The 24,436-nt window shown below is 38.7% G+C and overlaps 1 protein-coding gene across 9 annotated transcripts in view; it reads left to right on the top strand.

Annotated features, from left to right (window-relative positions):
- EPB41L5 (erythrocyte membrane protein band 4.1 like 5) overlaps positions 1-24,436 on the top strand; it is a 61,217-nt gene that overhangs the window by 16,787 nt on the left and 19,994 nt on the right. For 6 of the 9 annotated variants that reach the window (XM_069781035.1, XM_069781034.1, XM_069781033.1 and 3 more), the window contains exons 4-16: positions 490-532; positions 1,662-1,740; positions 4,226-4,270; positions 4,589-4,641; positions 7,266-7,386; positions 7,797-7,884; positions 8,512-8,600; positions 10,106-10,175; positions 10,894-11,063; positions 12,203-12,309; positions 12,989-13,016; positions 15,410-15,452; positions 16,555-16,670. In XM_069781035.1, the coding sequence (XP_069637136.1) occupies positions 490-532; positions 1,662-1,740; positions 4,226-4,270; positions 4,589-4,641; positions 7,266-7,386; positions 7,797-7,884; positions 8,512-8,600; positions 10,106-10,175; positions 10,894-11,063; positions 12,203-12,309; positions 12,989-13,016; positions 15,410-15,452; positions 16,555-16,670 (1,052 nt within the window). Of the gene's footprint in view, positions 1-489; positions 533-1,661; positions 1,741-4,225; positions 4,271-4,588; positions 4,642-7,265; positions 7,387-7,796; positions 7,885-8,511; positions 8,601-10,105; positions 10,176-10,893; positions 11,064-12,202; positions 12,310-12,988; positions 13,017-15,409; positions 15,453-16,554; positions 16,671-17,742; positions 17,816-20,855; positions 24,131-24,436 lie in introns of those variants that run through there. The other 3 variants (XR_011324295.1, XR_011324296.1, XM_069781036.1) reach the window with 3 other exon arrangements.

The raw sequence follows: 24,436 nt of genomic DNA, 5'->3' as shown, positions 1-24,436 counted from the left end.
TGCCTGAAAGCCAACAATATTTATTTTGTCTCTCCCCTTCCACCCCAAGTGGACATCACAAACAGAGTGCCAGAGTCTCCAGCTATGATTTATGCCTCCCTGGCACATAGTCACTGGCTGACCTACTAATGCGTGAATTAAGTGTTTGTTTGTTTGGATAGGATGAAAATTTTAGTAATTAAAGTTCTCTGTCAGTACATTTTTTTTAAAGTAGATAATGCTTTCTTGAAGATTGCCTTTAAATAAGTTACTACAGAATGTTTCTGTTGTTCGAAACTGATATTTTGCATTACAAACTTAGAGTGAAAGGATCTTTGATGAGCACCGAGAACTGTGAATTGTGAAAGATTTGGATTAGATTGTTTTAATGAACTACTTGTTATTCCAAGATGGTGTTCACTAATGAATAGGGTTGGGTTTTTTTACCTTTTTTGTTCTTTCTGTGAGATTTCTTTATTGATAATTCAATGAAAGTAATTTATTTTTCAGCATTGGTTGGACAACACAAAAAGCATTAAAAAGCAAGTTAAAAGTAAGTGTCCTTTTTGTTTTCTCTTGGGATCTCATATTGAACATACAGGAGGCACAGACAGTTGAAATGGGTGGTGGGGGGCAGTGTCCCGTGAGGAGTGACGGGACCCGGTGACAAAAACCTGGCATGGTGCTGCTGATTGTTTAATGGCCTCTTCCCTCTGTAGCTCATATTACTTTAGTCTAATGTCCTTAATTAAACATGTTAGAGGCTCATTAATTATAGTTTAAATGGAGGCAGCTGAAGATGCTTTAGTGTTATAGATCGTTATCCTGACTATAGGAAAACTTGTCTTGAAGCCTCTATCCCTTGGGGCAGTTCTGAGTGCCCGAATCTGTGTTCGGACTACCAAGTCCTTACCTGCTGCGCAGGCGTTTAGCGTGGCCTGGTCGTTTCAGTGGTGCATGCTTGGGTAAGATGTGACGTCAGCTGATTTTTGTTTAGCAGCTTCCTTGCTCTCTGCTGTGGGAAGTCTTCAGGGATTTGTGGTGCTGTGTTAATAGAACAGAGGGTTTGGAAGCACCGAGAGGGAGAAAATTCCTCCTGTCAGATGCAAGAATCAGCAGAGTGCTGCACATTTTTAAAGAACTGTTAATCCATCCTTTGCTGAATTAACTCTTTGGTTTCCAGAAAAGGTGATTCTTCCACAGAAGGGTCTGTTAAATGCCCCTAAAATATGTCTAAACTTCTGTGGAATAAAGGGGCCTGAGTTGCCAGCAGTGGGTATTTCCCAGAGCCCTGGGAAGGTGTTACAGAGACCAACAGAGTGCCTGGGGGTTTGGTCAACTGCAAAGCCAAGATGCACAGCTTTCTTGGTGATGGATAGAGTCCTTAAATATAGGGATTAACCTAGATTCGCGTGCTCTTGGCAGCACAAATCAACTTAATGTGATATGACTGTTGGATTGACTTGTAACATGTAAAACTATTTTGTGTGTGTATTTAGGTATCCTTTCACCCTGATGTTTTTAATGCATTTCTGTGTCACAAAGGAATTTCTGCCTTTAGACCTTGTGGTAGGACAGAGCCAGTTTCAGTCAAGTTTTGCGATGGGATTCTGTGTAACAAAAAAATAAGATGTCTCATCCAGTAACTGTTACCGCTGTCTTGAATGAATTCTGCTTTGCAGTTGGCCCACCGTATTGTCTGCATTTTCGTGTAAAGTTTTACTCATCAGAGCCCAACAATCTACGTGAAGAGCTAACAAGGTAAGAAGGATTTTGTGTGAGAGAGAGGTATCCAAATAAGGCCAGGAAAATGGTTTTGTGGTATTTATTTAAAAAGTTGTATGATGTTTTTGAGAATTCCTTAGAGCTGCTTGCTCACTTGGCTTTTTGTAAATGTTTCTAATGTAGCTCTCATTAAATAAATGAGCTCTAATATAAAGAGATCTGTATATTTACTATATTAGTTGATGCACCATTTTTTATTAGGCAATTCTGGCAACTGATCTGAGTAGCTTATACACAATGGACAGAGGTTTTTACTGAAGAGAACAGACATAATTCCTCTTTCTGTACTCTTCTTTAATCTGCATTTAGTTTCAACTGTATGTAGTCATCCTGTCTCTTTAGGTAGAAAAGTGTTGAATGGCAAGTTAGAGCTTCTCTTTGGCAAAAATAAGTTCAGTTAACGTTTCATTACTTCTGTGGTCTTTTCAGAGCTTATAGAAAGGGAAAATAGTATTTTACTACCATGTTGAGACGTGAGTTAACAATACTATGTGTGTAGAATTGTAGTATCAGGTGAGCAGCAGTTTCTCTTGATGAAAGCATTTCACAGATCCGTCCATAATGCTGCATTTCATGCTGGACTGAGGCATACTTGGGATGCTTTGAATGAGAACACAACCTGCCATCTGTCAGTAGTATAAGTCTGTTGTAAAAGGCAACGTTTCCTTGCCTTGTCACCACTGCTGATGATCCGTTTTGGAGAGAAAACAAAGTTGTTATTTTTTCTTGATAGCTGTAGATGCTTTGTACCCTCAGCCATTTGTAAGAGTGTGAAGTATATTTGTTTGTTGTTCAGGTTTATGTCTGTGTGGATCTTCGGTCTGCACTTTAGCCAAATCCCTAGGAGTGCTACCAGGAAGATTATAGTAGCATTACCCCTTACAGCCATATGTACCCTGTACAGCTTCATACTTACATGTAGTACCATAATGTTATAACTGCTCTTCTTTAATGCTTTCCTGCTGATCTGGGAAGAGTGTTTTACCTCCCCATTCATGTTCCTGAATAAACTTTTAACTGTCTTTAAAAATAGTAACTATAGAGAAAACTCAGACCTACATCTGTACCTACCACTATAAAACATTTTCATCCATCCTGACTGAGTTCTGCCAGTCAGACCTTGCTATACAGGTTTTAGTAGGGCAGCCCTGAAACCTGAGGGCTTTTAAACCCTGTCTGTCTGCTTAGCTAATCCCCCAGAAGAGGAGAGCAGCAAGTCTTTCTTCTGTCTTGAGACAATTTTATGCCTTGAAGAAGCCGTGGCAAGGGGAGCTCTGCTGTGGGTATAGGTGTCACTAGCAGGGGCTTTCTGAGGGTTCCACCTTCTCTTTGTGCAGCAGGACACCCAGCTGGAGCCACTTTTCAGCTTCCACAGGTGCAGCTCGCTCATGTTTTCTGCCAGCTTCCCATCAGATGCCACCAGTCAGAGGTCATGTAACCTTGCCTAGGCATGGGAAGTATGCTTGAATTGTTTGCAAGTGTTATGTGACTGATAAGCACGGACTGATCACACCCACTATACACTGGAGGCCTGTGCTCATTCTTTTGATACCTAGGCTCAGTACCAAACAAATTTCTTCCCCATGTAGGGGCCAGTGTTCAAAAGGCTTTGGATAATAAATGGTTTGACAAAGTATTTGGATTTCCAAGGGACCTATAGGAAAAATGCCTGCATCTGTTTCGTGTCTATGTGTGTGAGTATGAGGAGACATAGGCACATGTTGAAACAGAGGCATCGTCTTTGGCTTTGTGCCTAAGGCTTCTGCTCATCTATAGTAGAATTCAAACTGGATACCATTGTGGATGGCAGCGTTTTAGTTGATGAGACTACTTCTGTGTACCATAATGGAGCAAGAGGGCTACTCTTTGTGGGTATTGGATCGGAAGGATTGGTGTTGCACACCAAAGGGATACGAGCTTTGTATTCAATATTTGCCTAATTTCTAAGCAAGAAGAGTACTGAATAAGCAAGGCAGTGAAGGAAAGCTGGCTCTGAAGAGTAAACAAGTTGAAAAGGCTGCAGCCTACTGTTTGGGTTTTTTTTTTTTTTGTCACTTTGCAGTCAGCTTTCTGGGTTAGATTTTAACTAAGCAATCCAGGAATGTTTATTTTTGAGAGACTTTATAGTGAGGAAAATGTGGAAGCTGCAAGTTGTTCTTTGCCCAAGTAGGATCAGAAGAGAAAAAAGTGACACTTAGGTATCCTGTTTCTTTTACCACGCAATACTAGTTCAGCTTGTGGCAACTTCTAGTTTTGGGTTTACTTCATTTGAAATGTGTGCAAAGCATACAAACCCAACTGGTAAAGCCTTGAAAAATCACAACACAGTTTCTTTGGTCTTGAAAACCCATGTGAAGAGTAGAAAACATTTTTATTTGTCAGGCTCAAACTTCCTCCTGTTGGCTGAGTGACATATTAGAACTATTAATCAATGACTTTTATTTCTTATTTAATCCTACAGGTATTTATTTGTTCTGCAGCTGAAACTGGATATTCTTAGTGGAAAGTAAGTATTCCAGATAAACAGCCTTTTAAACAATTACAGTGTGTTTAGCATAGGATTTATTAAACTTCTATGTGGATAATTAGTTTTACTAAGTAATGTGATGTGTGTTTTTTTTCTAAAATACTACTTTTCTATGCATGAATAGCATCAGAGGAATGTTTAAATAATGTAGTGCTTATCTCTTGTTAATTTGCTGAAAATCTACTAATCCTTTTTCACTTTCTTATCCCAAACAAGTTGAGTTTCTCACTGTCAGGTATGAGTTGTCTGCTAAATAGTGTCAGCTATGGTTTTAACAATGCATTTCTCTTATGGCAGATTGGAATGCCCTTTTGACACAGCCGTCCAGTTGGCAGCTTATAACATGCAAGGTGAGTGGGTACGAGCAGGGAAGGATGAATTTGTATGAACAGCTTGTGTGTACTCTTATTACCTCTTTTAGTCTGTCCTTGTTATATCCAGAAAATGGGTTCTGCCCAGATGTTAGCCATCCAGTGTGAAACACAGCTCTTTTTTTTATTGTAATTTTGCTGAAAGCGTATATTGAAAATCACTCGATTCCTCAAGAAATAGAACACAGCTTTGCCCTAAACTTGTTTTCTCAGGTGCTTTTGTGCAAACCTGTCCACTTTCACACAAGATACGAGGTCTGCAGTCTTCCTGAATTGCTTTGATGTAGTAACACAGTTCACTTTTTTTTCATCATGTAGTTTCTGCCATTCGTGGTACAAATCAGGTACAAAATTATTTTGGTCCTGTACTCACTTGAAAAGTCCTGTATATAAAAACCACCAGCTTTTGACTTCAGCTTATTTGTGGAAACATGTTAGTGCCCCACGTCTCATGCTTGTACTTGAGCATTTATGGTTGAACTGCACTTCTTGGTATTTCAGATCCTTCTTCAGCCAAAAGAGGTGACATACTATATTTTTTCTAAGCTATACAGCACTTTGCTCAAGTCATTTGAGACTCTTATTAATGAGTTGTCTTTAACTTCTGATTCCAGCTGAGACTCCAGCGTCCATGGCTCTAGTGAGAGCTGTGGTCTGACCTTCAGCTGCACGTATAGGTTGTACATCACTGATCTTCATGGCCAATGTCTTCTGTTGTTTGGATGAGGGTGCGATCTTAACGAATGTGAAGTTTGCTGTGGTTTCAAGCAGGGGAACTCACAAGAGAAAGAGGGGAGGCTTGAAGTTTTAGAAATGTCTGCTAGAGTAGGCTTTTGGGTCCTTATTGGAGGATATAGCTATAATGGCCTTACTCAACCTATTTCATGAGTCTAAAAAAATTGCAGAACCTCTGCTGTAGAGCTGTTGTACAGTCCTCTGATGAAGAGGGAGTTTGGAGATGTGCCAGGCATTTGTGCTGCACAAATTCTTTACGCAACATTCATCTTATAAACCAATGCAATGTTGTACTTTGCAGGAGTTAGGTAACAGGACTAAGTCACTGAAATTCTTTCTCTTACAGATACTTTCCAAAACACTTTTTGTTCTTCAGGCAGGAACTGCTAATGGCCCTGACCATGTGCAGGTATAGAGACTTGGGGTTAAACTGTAAAGATACCTGCCTTTTTAACCTGCTCTTTTGTGTGGAAGGAAAACAGTTAGAATACATTCCATAGTTAAAAATATTAGCATTGTTAGAGCCTTAAGATACGGGTTCAGTGAATAAGTTTTTGGAAAAACAAAGTGATCTAATTAGGCCATATATCCATTGCTTTTTGTGCTGGTCTTTTCTTTCCTCTCTCTACAATGAGGCCCGTAGCAGGGCTTTAATCTTACTGTCTGACAGCTGTGTACTTTTATTTAAATCAGCTGGAACCTAAGCTGGCTTTGACAGCATTCCTTTCAACAGAGGCAGGCGTTTTAGTGGGAGTAAATTATTGTAGAACTACAGACTTCCTCAGTCAGCATTAAAAAGAAAAAGGAGGGGGTGGAAAGATTATTATTATTCCTGCAGTATTCAGAAATCCAAGAAACAGGTTTTTAGATTGTATGTAGTTTTGGTACCTGTGGAATACTATGTGTAGTTATTTGACTTTTCCAGGTCTTCCTAATGATGTCACTATTTTTCTCCTACACAAACTTCTGTAGTTTCTTTTTTTCAGACAGAACAATTATTGGCCTGGTCTAAGTTACATAATTATTCCTTATTTTTTGGATATGAACTGAACATTAAGAAGCAACTTGAAATCAGTGGGAGGAGCAAATGCTTAGTGACTGAAAATCAGGACATTTTTATAAATGAGTTTCAGCATTTTAGGCATACATCAGTCTTTAAAAGCTGGACTTGTTAGCATCTGTAGAAAAAAGGAGGTTGTTCTTTTGATGTGGCACACCCATTGACTAGTATGTTCCAGTATGCTCTCTAAATAGCATCTCTTATTGCCCCTGTTGAGCATGCAGCAGTGGACTAGATGAGCCATTTGACTGACCCAGTACAGCATTTATTATGTTCTTAGATGAAAAGGTGAGCGACAAATATCAGCTGCATGATTGTGCCCTGACACAGAGTAATTTAGCAGGACAGGGGGATTTATAGTCATAAAACCAGAAACTGATTTTTAGAATGAACAAATAGTCTTATGAAAGTGTCAGAACTGGTTTTGCTTTTTACAAATCTCAAGAGATTTTGGTTTAATAATTTAAGGCAAAATTCCATTGTAACTTTAGTCCGCTGTCATCTCAGTAGAGACTTCAGTAATAAAAATGTTGAAAACTTTCTGCAATAAAAAAGGTGAGTTTCAAGGATGTTGATAACTTCCATTTATAGGGAGCTTGTTAAGGAATATATCAATAGCACTTTTTAAAAATTAATGCAAAGCTTTTGTGCAGACAACACAACCATTTGTTCAGCATCCATAATTTCCTTGTCAAAAAAAAAAAAAGAAATTTAGTATTTTAGATTAACTAGAAAAGTATGCAAAAGTTCCTGTTGATATCCACTGTGTTTATTGGGAACATTGCTTGACAGTGCTATTCTTTTGTAGCTGAACTTGGAGACTATGATCCTGCTGAACATGTCCCTGAACTGGTGTCTGAGTTTAGGTTTGTTCCCACTCAGACTGAAGAGATGGAACTAGCCATTTTTGAGAAGTGGAAGGAATGCAGGTACTAGATCTTCCAGTGCATGCTAACCAACCTTTTGCACTGATTTTTCTGTGAAGAGAATGTATTAAAAAGATGCTGCTGACACTTCTTCTGTGGTCTTGTTCAGAAACATAATTCTGATATGGCTCTGTCATATTTTGTAAGAGGATATAATGTGAAAAATGAAGCTTTTCAAAGGTCTGGGTAAAATGATGAGGCACAGAATCTTAAAATGCAATAGCTTTTGCAGCAGCAGTTTCAGGTTAAAACTTACAAAAGTGACCCTGATGTTCATGAAAGCGAACAAGTGTCAGCAGTGTTTAGTTTTTTCACAAACTTTGAGGAATTTCTTTTTGTCTTTCCTTATATACCAGCTTTTCCTTTATGTGCTTTTTCAGGCATCTTCCTAACAGCAAAAAAATTTATTTCAGGGGGCAAACACCAGCACAGGCTGAAACTAACTACTTAAACAAAGCTAAGTGGCTGGAAATGTATGGTGTAGACATGCACATAGTCAAGGTATGTTTAACCACAGCATGGTGACCTTTGGAAATGATAATGTTAGGTTTGTCCAGCATTTCAACACTGGTTTTGCTTTGGGGGGCGAGGGGGGAGAATATTGTACTCATCTAAACTGTGTAACAACTGATACTGCTTTGCATTGACGTTCCACTTTATAGTATACATTTCTAGAAGGTATAACTTTAGTCCAAGCATATCTGCTCTGTGTTAAATATGTGATTGGTGTGGCAATATGTACTACAGTTTGTATTTAGACTAAGAGCCATGTGAAAATCATAGTAATTAAAGTAAAATTGGCTGGGGTCCAGTCAGCTACCAGCTGAAGAACTACAAGTAAAAATAGATCTCCTGTGGAGAAGGAAGTGCAGAGAACTGCAAAAGGAGGTCCTTATTACACAGACAAATCAACTTTAAATTTCCACTTTAGTCAGCCTTACTGAAGGGTTGCAAACTAGAAAAATCCATAGCATAAGGTCATTGAAACATGAGAGTTTTGTTGTATAAAATAAGAAGATATGTGTTTAATTGTAACGCTGGGCGAATAAGCTGCATTAGTCACTGGAGTAATTTAGATAAAGGGTCAAACACCAAAATGAACATAACCTTTTATTTTGTGGCAATTAGGCAAGAGACGGCAATGATTACAGCCTGGGACTAACACCTACAGGAGTTCTTGTGTTTGAAGGAGACACAAAGATTGGTTTATTTTTCTGGTAAGCTCTCTGATTGTATGTTTAAATACAATTTAGGTTTTTATTCTTTTGTTTCTTTTGCACTAGCAAAAAAAAAATTTTTGTTTGGGATATGCGAGCACTGTGAATACTAGGTACCTGCAGAAATATTGTTGCCTGTGTTTTTGTGGTGTCCAAAAATATTCTTTTTTTTTTTTTTTTTAACATTCTTGGTTGACATGTTAATAGGCTGTATATGTGTGCCATGCTAGAGGCAAGTAAAAGGCGGAATAACTAGGATGGTTTTTTTATTTTTTTGTAGTGTGTTTGTTGTTGTATTTTATACTAGATTGCCTTGGAAGTAGAGTGTGCACCCAGTCAGTGAAGTGATGCTTCTTCAGGTGTTCTAGCCAAGTGTTAACACCTTACTGTTGAAAAAGAGGCAGAGGCATAGTACTAGTGCATTTTTTACATAGTGTCATCTGGGCAGGCTTTTCATTAAGAAAATGTCTCTTTGTGCCTAGTAAAGGGCAGAAATGTCCCTTTCTGCCAATTAGTAAGGACTACTTAAAAACAACCAACCAACCCTAAACACCCTCCCCTCCCCCTGCAAAACCAGATCTATGTATAGTCAGGGGATATAGAGCTTCCTTTAGTTTTTATGAACACATGCTTCTTTATCTGTCAAATACCTGAATAACAACCCGTGGTTTCTTAGAAGCATTCTGATGAAATTTTGCAGGGCTTTATACTGCATAAAACACAAGATGGAGAGCTTTCTAGCTAGCATATTTGGGTCTGGGTACACAGGCATTTATGGATTTTTAAATGCTTTATTCTGTAATTCCTATTCAGTCTTTTGAAACTGGTATACAAAGAGTGGGCAGATGATGAAGTGAAATTTCATCATATGAATAGTTAGTTTGGGTTGGCCCAGTCCAATTTTATAAACTTCTCCAAAAACCACTCACTTTGTAGCAGAAATGTTATCTGTGTGTCTTGTCCCTCCACCATCAATTCTGGGTATATTTTTGGTGGGCAGGAAGGGGGGAAAGCGGTTGCATTTTTGTGTCATGTCGTGTTCACGTTGTTCTCTTTGGCTGGGATTTTCTGAAACAGAGTCGTCATAGGAATTGATCTGTGATATATTGTACAGTGATTTACATTTCTTTAATAAAGCAGTATTATTTTGGCCTGCCTTTGTGTCTTTCTGAGTTCAGTCTTGTGGGTTTGTGGAAGAGTAGGCAAGCAGGAGTATTTGGGTGGAGTTTGATTTCAGTTCAAGTAATTATTATTTTAAGTTCCGATAAAATTATCTCTTTAGAAGTTGCTGACTTCTTATCTTGAAGGTTTCTAAGTAAGTGTTAAATTTTGAAGTGATACATTGATATCCACAGTATAATCAAGCCCTACTACATGGACTTAAGACACCCACAAAAACAGAAAAAAAAAAATTTATAGAGAGGCTTGGGCAAGATGTCGAACATACCTCTCGGTGAGTTACTAAGAGAGTTAGACATAACCTGCTTTTTCTATTCATCTTGCAGGCCAAAGATAACAAGGCTTGACTTCAAGAAGAACAAACTCACTCTAGTTGTTGTTGAAGATGATGAACAGGTAGATAACTATCTGTTAAGTTACATCTCAGTCTTGATTATACAGTGCTAGTTTATATAGTCCTGATCTTTTTCTTTATATTTAAGTTTTGAGAATTAACGTGGATGCTTTGCAAGATTTTTGATTGTGACTTGGGGGGAGGAGGGGAATGATGGGACTTAAGTATAAAATAAATAGGCTCAATTACTTTTTTTTCTCACCCTGTTTTTAAAAGGGGAATACCTTGTGAAACTAGTGTAGACCAGATAATTTGGAAACAGCGTGCATTGTGCAAGAAAGTTTAAAAAAAGGCTATGTACCACATTTAGTGGAATAAATTCCTTAAGCAGGTGCCAGAATTGTTCCCATGGGAAGAAATCGCACAGAGCTGAGGTAATAAAATGTGAGCATTGGTAATTTGAGGAGATCAGATTTGGAAGTGAGACCATGTTAGCCTCATTGAGAAGTACCTTCCTATTATAATGATGTCTTTAATTTGTAGTTATTCAGAGGTTTGACTTATTAAATATATGAGCTCTAGCCCTTTCCAACTTCAGACAATGGAGCAGTTGTTTATTAAAGCTTCTGAAAAGGCTGGGGTTTTTTGTTCTGCCTAAAATATTTCTTTTAAGCATACATTTCAGTATTCATTAAAAAAATTTATTTGGCTTGCACTGAATTGTAGCTTTGCCTTACTCAAGCCCCTTGTAAATCATCAGTGTGCTTTGTGTGCTTTAAGGGAAAGGAGCAGGAGCACACTTTTGTCTTTAGACTGGATCATCCCAAAGCCTGCAAACACTTGTGGAAATGTGCAGTGGAACATCACGCCTTCTTCCGGCTCCGAGGTCCTGTCCAAAAAGGCTCAAGTCGGTCAGGCTTCATTCGGTTAGGATCCCGGTTCCGATACAGGTCAGTGTCACCTGACATTTAGCACATATCTTCTGTCATTTCTTGATTTTCTTGGATCATGTGTGGGACATGTCCTAGGACATATAGAGCAATGAAACTTGCAAGCTGAGTGAGTTGCATTATTGGTTTTATTAAATCATACGGATTTTCCACCTGCATTTTCTGATTTATCTTTAGGTGATTCTGGTCTGTGCAGTAGGAAGCCAAAGGTTTCTCAAGGTTTATGTTCCTGACATAGCGTATATAGTACATTGTGTTTACAGATCACTTCATCTTGAAAGCCCACCCTTTTCTAAATGAATCACAGAGGATGGATGATTGACTTGTGCAGTTGGGGACACGGCAAGTCTTTTAGCTCCTGAGTTCCTGACCGTTTGAGTCATGATAGTGCTTCAGAAGCCTAAGATAATGCCCATTCCATGTTAGGCACTACTGGTGCACGTAACAGACTTCCGAAAGGCGTGTGGTCCCAGACGAGCCTGCAGAATGCTGTCAGTTGCCCCACCAGAGTTGGTGAGAACATATGGAAGGGGGTGGGGCATGACCCCAGGCAGTATGCATATACTTGGCTTCCATTTCCAGCAACTGTAGCAATCCCATCTAGTCTCCTTCAGAAAGGATCAGTGGTACCAAGGAGTCAGCAGAGCATGAGGCTGCTACTGCCTTGGGGGCAGTGTCTGGCCAAACTGGGGGGAAAAAAGACTTGCCTGGGAGCAAGAGCATCTAGATGCTGGTTTTTAGTCCTATTGTCATCTTTCTCTATGACCTTTGGCAACATAGCTTAAGCTTTACTCGCTCCTAGAATTTTCAACCTCTCCCAAACCGCATGCACTGTGACCACAGAAATATGCAAAGGGAAAATGTGCTTTTTCAGCAACTTAATATTTAAGGAGTCACTGCTTCAGCCTTTTGTCTTGGGAAAATGGGGTGAAGATTAGTATGTTTGTAAAACTCCTTCCCTTTTTTGTGAAGGGCCTTCTGAGGTGTTAAGTTTGGGATTTTTTAATAGAATTGAGATCAGATTATTAAGCTATGAATTTAAAATAGAAATGTGACATTTTGATGAGCAGTGTCTGTATTCTATCTTTAAAAATAAGTGATTTATTTTATTGTTATGTATTTTTACATGGCATTGTTAGTGGGAAAACAGAATATCAAACCACCAAGACCAACAAAGCCAGGAGATCAGCATCCTTTGAAAGAAGGCCCAGCAAGAGGTATTCAAGACGAACACTGCAAATGAAAGGTAAAAGACCTTCCGTTCTGAGAGGTATAATCTACTGTGAGAATCAAACAATGATATCCTTTAAAGGTTCGGTGTAGGAATTCTTCTGTAGCTGTTTGCCCTTCTCTTTAATTTTCAAAAGTTTTCTTTGACTTATTTGGGAGATCACATGTATTTATCAGAAAAAGCTTGTGTCCAAACCATGTCATTCTAGCTTGCCTAGCAGGTGAAACATGCATGAATATTGAACAGTAAATTTGTATGAAGATGGAAAACTTGGGTCCAGGAAACAGCGGTATATTAATTATAATACTTGAAATTTATGAATCAAGTTTCAAATTTTTGTCATTGAGATTTTTTTAATTGTTCCTAGGAGTTACACTCTGTTGTCACAACCTGACAGGATGTGATACCTTGTTTTTTATTCCCACTCTTGCATGGGTCAAGCGTGACCTCCATGCATGCTTTCAGATACTTGCTTAAATCTGACTCTTTGGTTTGCTCTTCAGATTTTTTTATTTTATTTTTCCAATTTAGAATTTTGTTTTTCACACATTATACGTGGAAAACATGCAACTTTAGCTCTTTTAATTGCCTACTTTTAAGCAGTGCTAGACTATTTTTATTAATAATATACTTAATATTTCACTGATAACCTAATTACAAGTTAGATTTTAATTAACACTTTATATTTTTGCAGCACATGCTGCTAAACTTGAAGAAACAAGGTAAGATGCATTCCAATATTTAAATTTCTCTTTGGTGTTTGCCACCTGTACTTGAGCACATGTCTGCAGAAGGAGGTTATAAGATTAGTTAAACGTAGAGAGCGTTAACCTCTTTAACTGTGGTTTTGCTGAGGGTTTTGTGTTTCTTTGCTTTACATAAAACCTACTGTTCAAAGCAAAGCTCCTGTGTTGCTGTCACATGGAAGGTTTTGCCAGACTTGCTTACTAGCAGGCAAAGGGGTTTGTTTATGACTAGCTGTGATTCCTGCTGGATATGAGCTGTAGTTCTGTGTGCTGCTGTGTAAAGAGGTCAGGTGAAAGCATGTGAGGATGCCTTCTTTCTGAAATCTGCCTACTCTGGGTATGTGACTGAAATACATAAGTGAAGGTCAGAGACAGGGAAAATACAGTAAAATAAATATTCAAAATATGGTGATGATTTTGTATTCTGTACTATACTTGCATTTATTTTTATATACTTAAGTATTTATTTGTATATATTTATACTAAATTATTCATGATCAACACTGAGGGGGAGGCCTTTTGGTTCTTAATTTCTATACCTAGATTCTTTCTGCATGTGTAGGTTCATACTTGCTGTTGCAATATAAAATACTCATATGAATCTGAATCATACAGGTTTCATGCCCTTCCTTAAGGGAAGAGAGGAAACCAGGCTAAAAAGAATTACCTGGTAGCGAAGGAACTAAGTCACTCAGTTCTGGCTTCTGTCCTTTGCCCTAATTAATTGTGAACATTGCAATAGTCAATTGCAACCAAATTATTTTTAAAAAGTAGATACTCGTAGATGTTAAGCATCATGACAGTCAGGAGCTGGGTAAGGAATGTTGAAATAACATTTCAAAACAACAGGGTTGATTCTTGCACGAGGGGGAAAAGTCGAGGAAGTGTGGGGACGAGGCTGCAGTTATTATAGTGGGGGTCTCTCTGTGACCTGCTGTATTGTCTTTTCTTTTTATAAAACGGGGAAGTACTCTTCAAAACTGGGTGTCATTAAAGTGCTTAAGGATCCTCTGCATGCAAAATGTGACTGTCTGATTAATTAGTACTCTCGTCATGCTGTGTTGTCATGCCCTTCTCCGAGTTTCATGCTGCTTAGATCATTCTGAGGGTGGGAAGAGAAACTTCATATGCAGTTTCTCCTTCTGATAAGACAGTGATCTTCTGATCTGCACCTAGGTGTGGCACTGTTATGTTAGTCTCCAGAGCAATCTATGCCATTTCTGAAACTCTACACTCGAGTGTTGCTAATTGAAATGCATCATGAAAGATGTATGTTGTTCCATTCTTTTATGTTAACTCAGCACAGGGAAACGTGCTACCCAGAAGGCATTCCTTAATATTTCTGTTAAATGTGCACTATTCTGTGGTAACCTCCACGTTCTCTCAATAGAGAAGGTGCGAAGCTGGGAAACAGGCAAGGAACAGCTTGTTTGGTCTTGACATTATGGTATTTAAGTAAAATAATTCTAAAGAATCGCTGAAGTAGATACAGAAATCTATTTGAATTGTCAGCTTGCCAGGTTGGATAGCTATTGTCCAGACTGTAAATCAGAAGATTAATGGGTTGTAGGAGACTGGAACCATTTTTTAAAAGATTAGAAGTCTGGGAAAAAAGTTTGCTTTGCATGAGATTTGGAGTGCATAATTATTGTGCAGGGTGTTAATGCTTTTAAGTCTCTCAAAAATGTGAAAATGTGAAATGTCTCTTGCAGATTCAGACATCATCAGAAGTAGGGATATGGGTCTTCTTTATTAAATATATAATATATAATATATAATTTTATAAATATAAAATTATTATTAATGCTGTGCTAAGCTGCTGTGCGCATAATTTTGAATAGCTGCTTTTAAGACCCTGAAGCAGTAATTCAGTCCATTAGAGGTTGTATGCAGAAGAAACTTAATTAATTTTTCTGATAAACTTTGTGATGTGAAACTTCAAATCAGAAGAGTCCTAGTTATGGAACAAATGTAGTATCTACAGCATGTAGGTGAGGTTTCAACAATGTCACATTTTGCTGGGTGTTTAACTAAAACTTATATTGGTTTTGCTTTAAAAGTGCCCTGCCTTACTGCTTAATCAGGAAGACTTTCTAAACCAAAGTGGTTTAGGAAAGGAAGAGGAAGAACCAGATGAATTACAGATAAACTACAGCTTGAACAAATAAAAATAATGTGATACCCTTAGTTACCTAGAATGAGGCAGCTGACCTAAAGCATAAGTTTTTAAGTTTTCTTCTGAGAACAGTTAAGTACTTTGGAAAGATCTTTGTTAGACTTTGTGTGTTTCTGAAAATCCTTGCAGTTCTGTCAGCCTGCAGAAATAGTTTGTTGATCTGATTCTGATTTAAATGCTTTTTGTCTTTCAGTACTGCAAACAATGCTGTTAGCAACCAAACTAATGGATCACAAGTAAGGACTCTCATTCTTTTTAAAGGCAGTTTGTATGTATTTCAACAGGTTTGAGGATTTTGTTACTCGTCCTTAAAATCCAGTGAATGACCAATTGAAACTTACAAATGGTTAACTACTAAATTGCATGCCAAGAAATGACTACTAATTTACAAGCAAGATAATTGGTTAATTTAGCTGGCATAAGGAAGATACCTCATGCCCCAGTACTATAGAAACTATGCTATTTATAGATACAGATTTTCATAGCTACACAAAGGTCTGAGGGTTGTTATTATCCAAAGCACATTAATTCTATATGCTAAGTAACAAAAAAAAAAGGGGACGCAGTTCATCAGCGGCTATGTTAATTCCTGGTTACAGTATTTTTTCTCTGAAAGAGGGGAATGCACCGTCAAATGAAAGAATACACTGTTAGCAAAAATCCAGTGTTTTCTGAGTTTGAGAAGGAAGTCAGTGACACCTGTTCCCTCAGTACTTGTACACAGAATACCTTGTTTCACTGAAAAGGGATGTTAGTGTAAAGTAACTCTCCTTCTGAGTATCAAAAAACAGGACTTGGAGTTTGGAGAGACCCTGTCTTGTTTTCTGGAGCCTTTCAGATGCAGAGTGCAACAGAAAGGGTCACATACTGGTGGAAACGGGATTATGGTTTGTTTTAACATTAAAATGCTCAATCTCCGCTGATAGATCGCTGCTTTGCCCAGCCTTTTGCCTTCTATGGAAAAGGAGTTGTTTTTTTCAGGAGCAGTTACGTTTCAAATGGCAGTCCAAAGGCCTGCAACCCAAAGGTATCTATTGTTATTGCAAAGTTAAATACAGAAGGAAAGCATTACTGCATGAATTTAAAAAGGACACAGCAGGCCGTAGCTTTTTACTGAAATCTTTGAGCAGCCTAGGATTCATTATGAGCCCAGTACTGTGTGCGGTACTGGGAAAGACTGGGCATAGGTATCCAGTGCTGTGGAAGTAATGGAAGCCAACAGCCTTACTTTAGCTTTGTGCTTAAGGAGAAGTGGTGATATGTTTTGCTATGTGTAATGTGTCATCGCTTCATTAATGTGTGTATAATAAATTACTTGTTTATATTCTGTCTCCAAAGAGCTGGAATGCAAAGCCAAACCTACCTGTCCTAACAGTCGTTCCTTCTGCCCCAGTCTTAGTGGAAATAGAAAACCTCGCACGGAGCCCAGGAGCCAGCCAGCAAGACAAGAAGTGGTATGTTCTGCTTTGCTGGGAAATGAATTTTGCTTCTTTATGCATGATTCGAGTGGCTGTTTCTTTATCTGCTCTTAAATAAGGGGCCATCCTTGTATCTTTAGCCTAATTTGACAGTTAATTTAGTGATGATGCAGCCGATTTATTGCTGTGAATGTAGTGTGGGGAGGTGAGGACAACACACTTAGTCACTACCAACCAAAAGGAAATTTCTTCAGGGACCGAGGAAGTGATTAAATGGGGAACAGCATTTTCAAGTCTTGGAGAGAGCTGGGTCCTTCTCATTTGCCATAATACTCCTTGTAAGCCTTTGCTTGGTATCATGGGGCCCAAGGACCTTGATCCTTAACAAAATGCAGAACCTTGTAAACCAGTATCCCTGTGAATCTTTTGAACCTTTTGAAATGGGCAAGCTGATTTTTTTTTTCATTATCTTGGGTAGAATGGGAGCTTGAGGAAAATGACACAGGCTGAAGATAAGAGCTTTGATTTCATGTAATCAGAGTATTTGTTTTATGGATTGGATGCATCTCAAAATGAGGATGGTTTGTTTGAAGATAAATGTACATATCATTTATCTTTTCTTAAAGTAATTCTATAATGCAAAGCTATTTCAAAACCAAAACTGACATATATCAACCCAATACTTGTGCACACGTCATCTTAACTTATTCAGCTTCTTGTGCATTCAGAGGCAGTACGGCTTATCTTAGAAAGGTAATTCTTGTTTCTGCGAGACTCTCCAGGAGCAGCAGCAATGGAATGGAGCAACACAAAAGCTCTTATCCTAAGCAGTTTCATCCCTCAAGAGAAAAGGTCCTTCTCCCATTGTCAGGCATATGAACCTACTTTGCTTCAGTATCTCTTAAAAGTAGATGATATCTGTTTCTAACAGTGTAATGACAAATGTACTTCACTTTTGTAAATCGTATTGATTAAAGACTTTTAATACTATGGATTTTGGATTATAAGGGGGATGGTAATTCCGCTTTATATGTTGCATTTTATTGAAGTTTCAATCAGAACATATGATCAATGCTGTTTTTCTTTCTTTTGCCCTTGATTTGTCTAGTATCTGAAATCTGTGCTTGTCTATGATGAGATCCTGTTGATCGCTCGATTCCTTCCATGGTGGTGGGTGAAAGGTGGTGGTTTCTTTATTCTTCAGCATTCTCAATATGGTTTTATTTTTATTCTTTGGTCTAATTGCAAGATGCGTGCTAGAAACTGGTATTTCCTTTGGTGGAAATGTTCGACTCTTGCTCCAAACAGCTCTTCTTGGGTATCTGATTCGTGCTAGCATTCTTGCTAGTATTTGCAAGGCTTCTGTTGCTTGTTGAAATCCTGCTGCTTTTGTTCAGAAGCAGAGAGGACTGTGTAGCCAATCTGTTTCAGTGTTGGTCTTGGTATGCCTGTTTTAGGATTAAGAACTTGAGCCTGTCTGTCTTAACATTGTCAAGAAATCTAAGCTTACACGCCAGCTGCTGCAGTATGTAGCCTTTCTATAGAACACTGGGAGTGAATATAAAATATACCTGCATGTAACCCAAAACAGTATGCCATAAAGAAAACGAGCTTCTTGGCAAATGATGTGTTTTAATCGAGAGTGTAATGCTTGTACTGTGTGTGTGTGTGTTATGTTTCTTAGAGACATATCATTATTATTGAAGGCAGTTGTCTTCTGACAAAGAGGTTTTAACGTGTTCACTGGAAACAGTACTGCCTGTAATGAAGGGCAAATCCAGCCGTAGGAAGAAGACAACAGTTTGGAGCTGAGTCAGCAATTGAGCTATATTCTGGTTTCCTAGATGGGAAGTGGGGTTAGGTTAATATAATTGCCAGAACATACGTATTTATTGCAGGGGCTGTGACTTGGCTATTGCGCCTTCAAGTCTCGATGTCTCGATGCTGCTAATAAGATCTCTTTTCAACTGCTACTGTCTTTAATTGGCCTGTTTCTGCATGAATTATCCTTGCTTTCTGTCAGAAAAATAGTCTTCTTTTAGAGAGAGTTTGCCAAGGATTGTTGAGAACACCAAAATCTTTTGGACTGGAGATTTTTGTAGATGGTTAGATTGAAGGGGTTTAGAAGTAAGGTCCCGACCTCATGAGTTTCTGTACTCTGCTTGGCAGATGCCTGTATTGGCTACCTTGCAGCTTAGATCCCTTCCTAATTTCAATGTTTCCTTTAATTTAAAATGTTAATGCTGCAGCTGCCAGCAGCAATTGTGCCAGATTGTAGAAGGTACTTTGCCAGATAGGAAGGATTTTAGTGGGTTGGTTTTTTTTCTTTGCTCCATTCCAGTAAAATTGTCAGTACAGGAAAACTGTACTGGTCTGCATGGTCTGAAAATGGTCTGGAACATTAACTGCAAGACTGGGAAGCCTAATACACAATCAGTGTCTTTCTAACTTTAGTCTTTTCTCAAGAAGCTGTTTCTGTGCTAAGATAGGACAGGAGACAAAGGTTTAATAATTTTTTCCTTATTATGGAATAAGTAGGGGGGGTTGTTTGTTTTTTTTTTTTTTTCCGTTTGGTTGGTTGTTGGTTTTTTTGCTTGCTAGTGGATGTAGCTTTCACTTAACCACTTAAATTAGAGAAATGGGAAGATAATGTAACAAACTGTTGAGGATTGGAGCCTTCAGTATTCATGAGTCACTTCCTCAGTGTATTTCACAAAAAAACAAAACTTTAAATTTACCCATGGGTGACCTTTGTATAAATCCTCTCTCTCTAAAGGAGGGCTATCCCTGAGCATTAATCATTTACCACTGTTGTGAATCCTGCATGCTTTTCTGCTTCCCTGCCTTAACACTTGTGATCTCCAACTCATGCGCTGACTGCTTAGCTGTTCTGACTGGGCTGGGAGTGTTAGACCAGACTTTCTGGAACGTGAGAAGGTAGAATTTGAGCTGGGGGCTGTGCAGGACCCCTCTAGATGAGCAGCAACAATGTTTCCACTTTGTTTAGATTTGGGTCATTAAATAGAGAATTTTACATTAAACTGAAAGAATATGTTTGTTTTAGGAATTTCCTTGCTTAAGTAGTTTACGAGAGAGTACTTTTTTCCAAGTGCTTTTTTGATACCTGACTGTACCTTGCATCAGCCTCTCCTAAAACATACCAGTAGAGAATCCTAGTACAACAGACAACAGTTAATGGATCATTGTCCATTTTTTAAAGTCTTTTAAAATTCAGCTGTTTCAGTAAATTGCTTATTCCTGCTGCTTTGGAGATGCTTGTGCCTAAAGCCTTACAGCTTTCTAGCTAAGATCTCCTGCATAAAAATACTTTTCAAAACATTGTTTAAAGTGATGAGTGTCCTCCCCTGCTCCTCTTTCTAGCTTTTGTAGGACTTTATTCCAACTGTGGTATAGACTAGCCATAACTGTGCATGGCATTTCTGTGGTTTTGATTTTAGGAATTCAAAATTTAAAATTTACGAACAATTATACCTTAGTTTGTATTGTGACCTTTTTTCAAATGGCTCTTTTTCCAACTAAGTTAGATTTTATGTTAATCAGGTACAGCTACAGTCAGCTTCTTCAGTAGTATTTGGTCCTTTAATCACCTAAATTGTGAATGATTTGTGCGTGCTCTACTGTTTGCTCCTGCGCAGTAATGCTCATTTTTCTGAGCTGCTATTTTCTTCTCCTTTTTTTTAACTTGCATTAGAATCTGCATTTTCCAGTGACTTTGAAAACTGGTGTTACTTACAGATGCTTGTTTCAGGTGTACATTTAGAGCTGCCACTTAAACCCTTTCAGCTTCCCACAAATAAAATGCACTGCATCTTTGGGAGGTCTGTTCCTCCATCACGTTATTTTCTTCCATCTGTAAAACGCGCGTGGTTCTTGCTCAGTTTTGTGAAGTGCTTTGAAACATGAGGTGCTTTTCATTTGGTAAGTGTAGACAGTGCATACGTGAGATAGCTTAACTTGTCATTTCAGACTTCTGCAAAAATGTGCATGATACTGAGCAGAAAAGGGGTTTATTTGACAGCGCTGTCATGTACGCGTATACTTGCATGCCTCTTTCCTTCAGTATTTACCTTCCAGCAATGCCCTTTTTCCTTGCCTTTTCGCATCAGTCGTCTTGTCTTTACCTCTGCTTTACTTTTCCACCCTCTTTGTCATCCATACCAGTTTACTAATTGTGCCCCCTCCCGCTCCCCAATGATCCAGGCCCTTTGACGCTGCCGACCGCTGCCAACGTGGTGGAAGCCCGTGGGACGCGTGGGCCCCGCCGAGGACCCGCGCCGCGGACGGACAGTACACCGCGTTTGTCCATGAGCGCAATGTGAAGAATGCGGGAATGCATAGCGGTGCTGGTACCTATGCTGTCCAAGCCACCATGACCAGTCTCTGAGACGTGGGCCTTTCTGGAGCGTGACAGTGCTTTCCAGCAGAGGCTGGAAAATTATGTTTTGAGCTGTCTCTGTGATAAGGACAACGGACCCAAAGCTGACTATAGAGGGGAAAAAATCTTATGACAAAGGCTCTGCATATCATGCTGTTGGTATTTAGTCCTTAAAGAAAAAATAACATATAGACCAGAAGCCACCTGTCACTCTTACGTTAAAAACAGTATATATATGTATCTTTTTAATTGTGTTAAGGTTTTTCTTAATGATTGAAAGATTTTTATTTTTTTTTAGCTGGGTTTAACTTTGAGAGCTGTGCAGGAAGTCACATTTGTAATAAACTATACATGCAACTAGTGGGTTATAAAGTGGTTTCAAAAATCTTGGAGAGAGAGCATGTGACTGCCCTTCCTTTTGAACCATGATTATTTAAAAATATCCAAGATAGATGGCTGATCTGAAAACTATTTTTTTTTTTTTTTTTTTTTTTTTTTAACAAGCCCTCTTCTGAAATATACTGTTTGGAAATGGAATAGAATTATTTTAATTTTTTAAGAATAAAAGTATCAGAACTCCTGAAAAGGCAAAGAGTAATATTTTTTTTGCTTTCTAGAAAATTTTCTTTCTTTTTTGCTGCTGTGCTTCAGTTGAAATGAAACAGAAATATTTCCTGACAAACACCAGTCCTACCATATGATTCACAAGGTTAATTGTTAAGTCAGAGGTTAAGATTCCAGCTTCATGGCTCATTGGTGTTCTTGGGGGCCTTTAACAATGTGAAGAACTACCTTTACCCTTGAATGCACTGTGTTTTCACGTGTTTTCTGAAGTTAGCTGCTTTTAAATTGCAATATTCTTTTCCTGTTTAAAAAAAAAAAAAGACAAAAAGTTGTAGTAGAATTCTTTTAAAATTCACTTATATTTGGCTTTTATGATAAAGAAGGTGTTTGAATGATTTTCAGATTGTTTGAATAAGTTTCAAATCGCCACAGAGGCGAGAAATACAAAAATATTGTTTTCAGATATCCAGCCCCGAAGAACCAAGAAAGTAAGTCTCAGCCAGGGCATAACTTATTATTGCCCGAGATATTTTGGCCACCACACCCTTGCATCTGACAGGGGGAAAGAGATTGCTAATGAAATTTGAGTCTCTACTTTACAACTCTGCTTAAAAAAAAAAAAAAGGATATGCAAGCTACATATTAAGATCTGTGGAATCTACAGAGGTGATTAGAGCGATCTGTTGTGCTAATTTGGGGTTTAGATTTTGCAAGGTTGATGTTGTAAACTTCTGGAGCAAAGCAAACCTATTTGTTTATTATTTATAAAATTGCATAAGAATATGCAAATGGAACAGGTGTTTTAACTTTAAAATATCATATAATTTCTGTGTAGAAGAGGGAGAAGAAGCCACTAATTCCTGAGGAGGAATTTGGGATAGTTTTGTATTTAAAATGCAAGAACATTGTTGCAATAATAACAAGTCACTGATTATTGCAGAGGTTTAGGTTCAGTTGTGCTTATGTAGTGGTGACGCCACTGCAAGTAGTGGCTGACTCCTTGGGTATCAGAGAAGTTTTGCGTAGCTATTGTAGAACTAAAGAATAGTTGAGGTTGGAATATGCCTCTGAAGATCATGTAGTTCACTCGCAGGCTAAAAGCAGGGTTGAGTAGAGCAGGTGGCTCAGGACCATGCCAGCCAGGTTTTGGGCATCTCCAAGGATGGAGACTTCACACCCTCTCTCGGCAACCTGTTCTGGTGTTTGACCAACCTCGCAGCAAAAAAGGGGTTTTTTATGTTTAAGTGGAGTCTCCTGTATTTCAGTTTGTGCCCGTTGCCACTTGTCCTGTCTCTGGGCTCCCTTGAGAAGTCTGGCTGTTGTCTTTATTCCCCCCATCAGGTTTTTATGCATATTGATAAGATCCTCCTGAGCTTTCTCTTCCTGAGGCTGAACAGTCCCAGCTCTCTCAGCCTCTCCTCCTATGTCAGATGCTCCAGACCCTTTATCGTCTTCACGGCCCTTTGCTGCACGCCCTCCAGTATGTCCACGTCTCTCTTGTCCTGGGGAGCCCAGAGCTGGGCACAACACTCCAGGGGTGTCTCACCAGTGCTGAGCAGAGGGCTGGGCATCCCAGCCGCCTGCAGTGTGCTGACTGTCACGGACTGCCCTGGGATTAACTGCAAGTTTGGTAATTAAAGCTGTGGCTAAAGTTTTTGTAGTAGATTTTTTGCATGACAGCAGAACTAGTTCAGATTCAGGATAGGGGAAGCAACCCTGGTTGCCCCAAATCCATCTACCTTTAGAATTTATTTGTTTTAGTATGGTATGTGTTACGTGCTTTTACTCTGTGGCTTTGAATCTTGCATATAACCTGAGGGTTGATTTTTGCTCTGTGCTGGGCTTATTTTAGTGTGACTTCATTGACTTAGGGAGAATTATTATCCTGGTTTCCACTGGGGTAAGTGACAGCTCTCAACAGCAGACAGAGAAATTGTGCCACACTAGTACCAACAACACCTAGTTGCATTTTTACAGGGACAGGTCACGTGCTCTAGGAATAGCATCGCTGAAACACATGGGTGTCTTTCTAAACAGTATGGTGGTGACAGATCTTGGCTTAATACTCACAAAGGTTCTGCAGCCAGCACCTTTTCCCGAGGGTGTTTCCTGTAGTTGTTGACTTGCATATATTACACTATGTCAGTATTTAGAATTATCTTCAAACAAATGGGAGACAGCAGAAGTCTTGGAGTGTGGGGCTCGGCCTGCTTGATTAGAAACTGAATGCACCTGAACAGTCTCCATTTGTAGGATCATACATCCCCAGGATTTTTTCTTTTACTTTCCTCACTTGAGAAGGAAAAGGAAGTTCTTTTTTTCTGAATCTTTTGCATTTTTGTTTAGGGGGGAAAAAAAAATCTGGAAGGATGACAGGTTTAAATATACTGCTCTTCTTACCTTCAGGTACAGCATTGAATGCCCCAAAATGAAGGAAATTAACAAAGAATTTCATACTATTGTACTACTTTACAGAGTCAGTGTGAGAAACTATTCTGTGTCACTACCAGTTTGAAAAAATAAATTAGCTTGTGTGTGGTACTCCATGCTGTTTCAAATTAGATTACTTGCAAAAGAATTATCTCCTATGCAGCGGACTCGGATAGTTACTGTATTTTGCAGATTGTATTTCACAGACTAGAATGAAGTATTGTTTTGCTTTTCAACTAGGAAATTAAAAAATCATACCTTTTGTAACTGACAGCTTTCTCAGTCACATTATGCATTATGTGCTGTATGGTACATACTAATATCAATATATTTGTCAGGCAAAAAGAAGAAATAATGCAGTAGTTAACTCCCTTAACTGTGGGAGTTCCTTGAGCATGTAATGACATGTGAT

The sequence above is a fragment of the Haliaeetus albicilla genome, chromosome 4 (genome assembly GCF_947461875.1).
Source record: "Haliaeetus albicilla chromosome 4, bHalAlb1.1, whole genome shotgun sequence".
NCBI lineage: Eukaryota > Metazoa > Chordata > Aves > Accipitriformes > Accipitridae > Haliaeetus > Haliaeetus albicilla.
The sequence above is the reverse complement of the archived record's forward strand: the minus strand, read 5'-3'. Positions and strand labels throughout refer to the sequence as shown.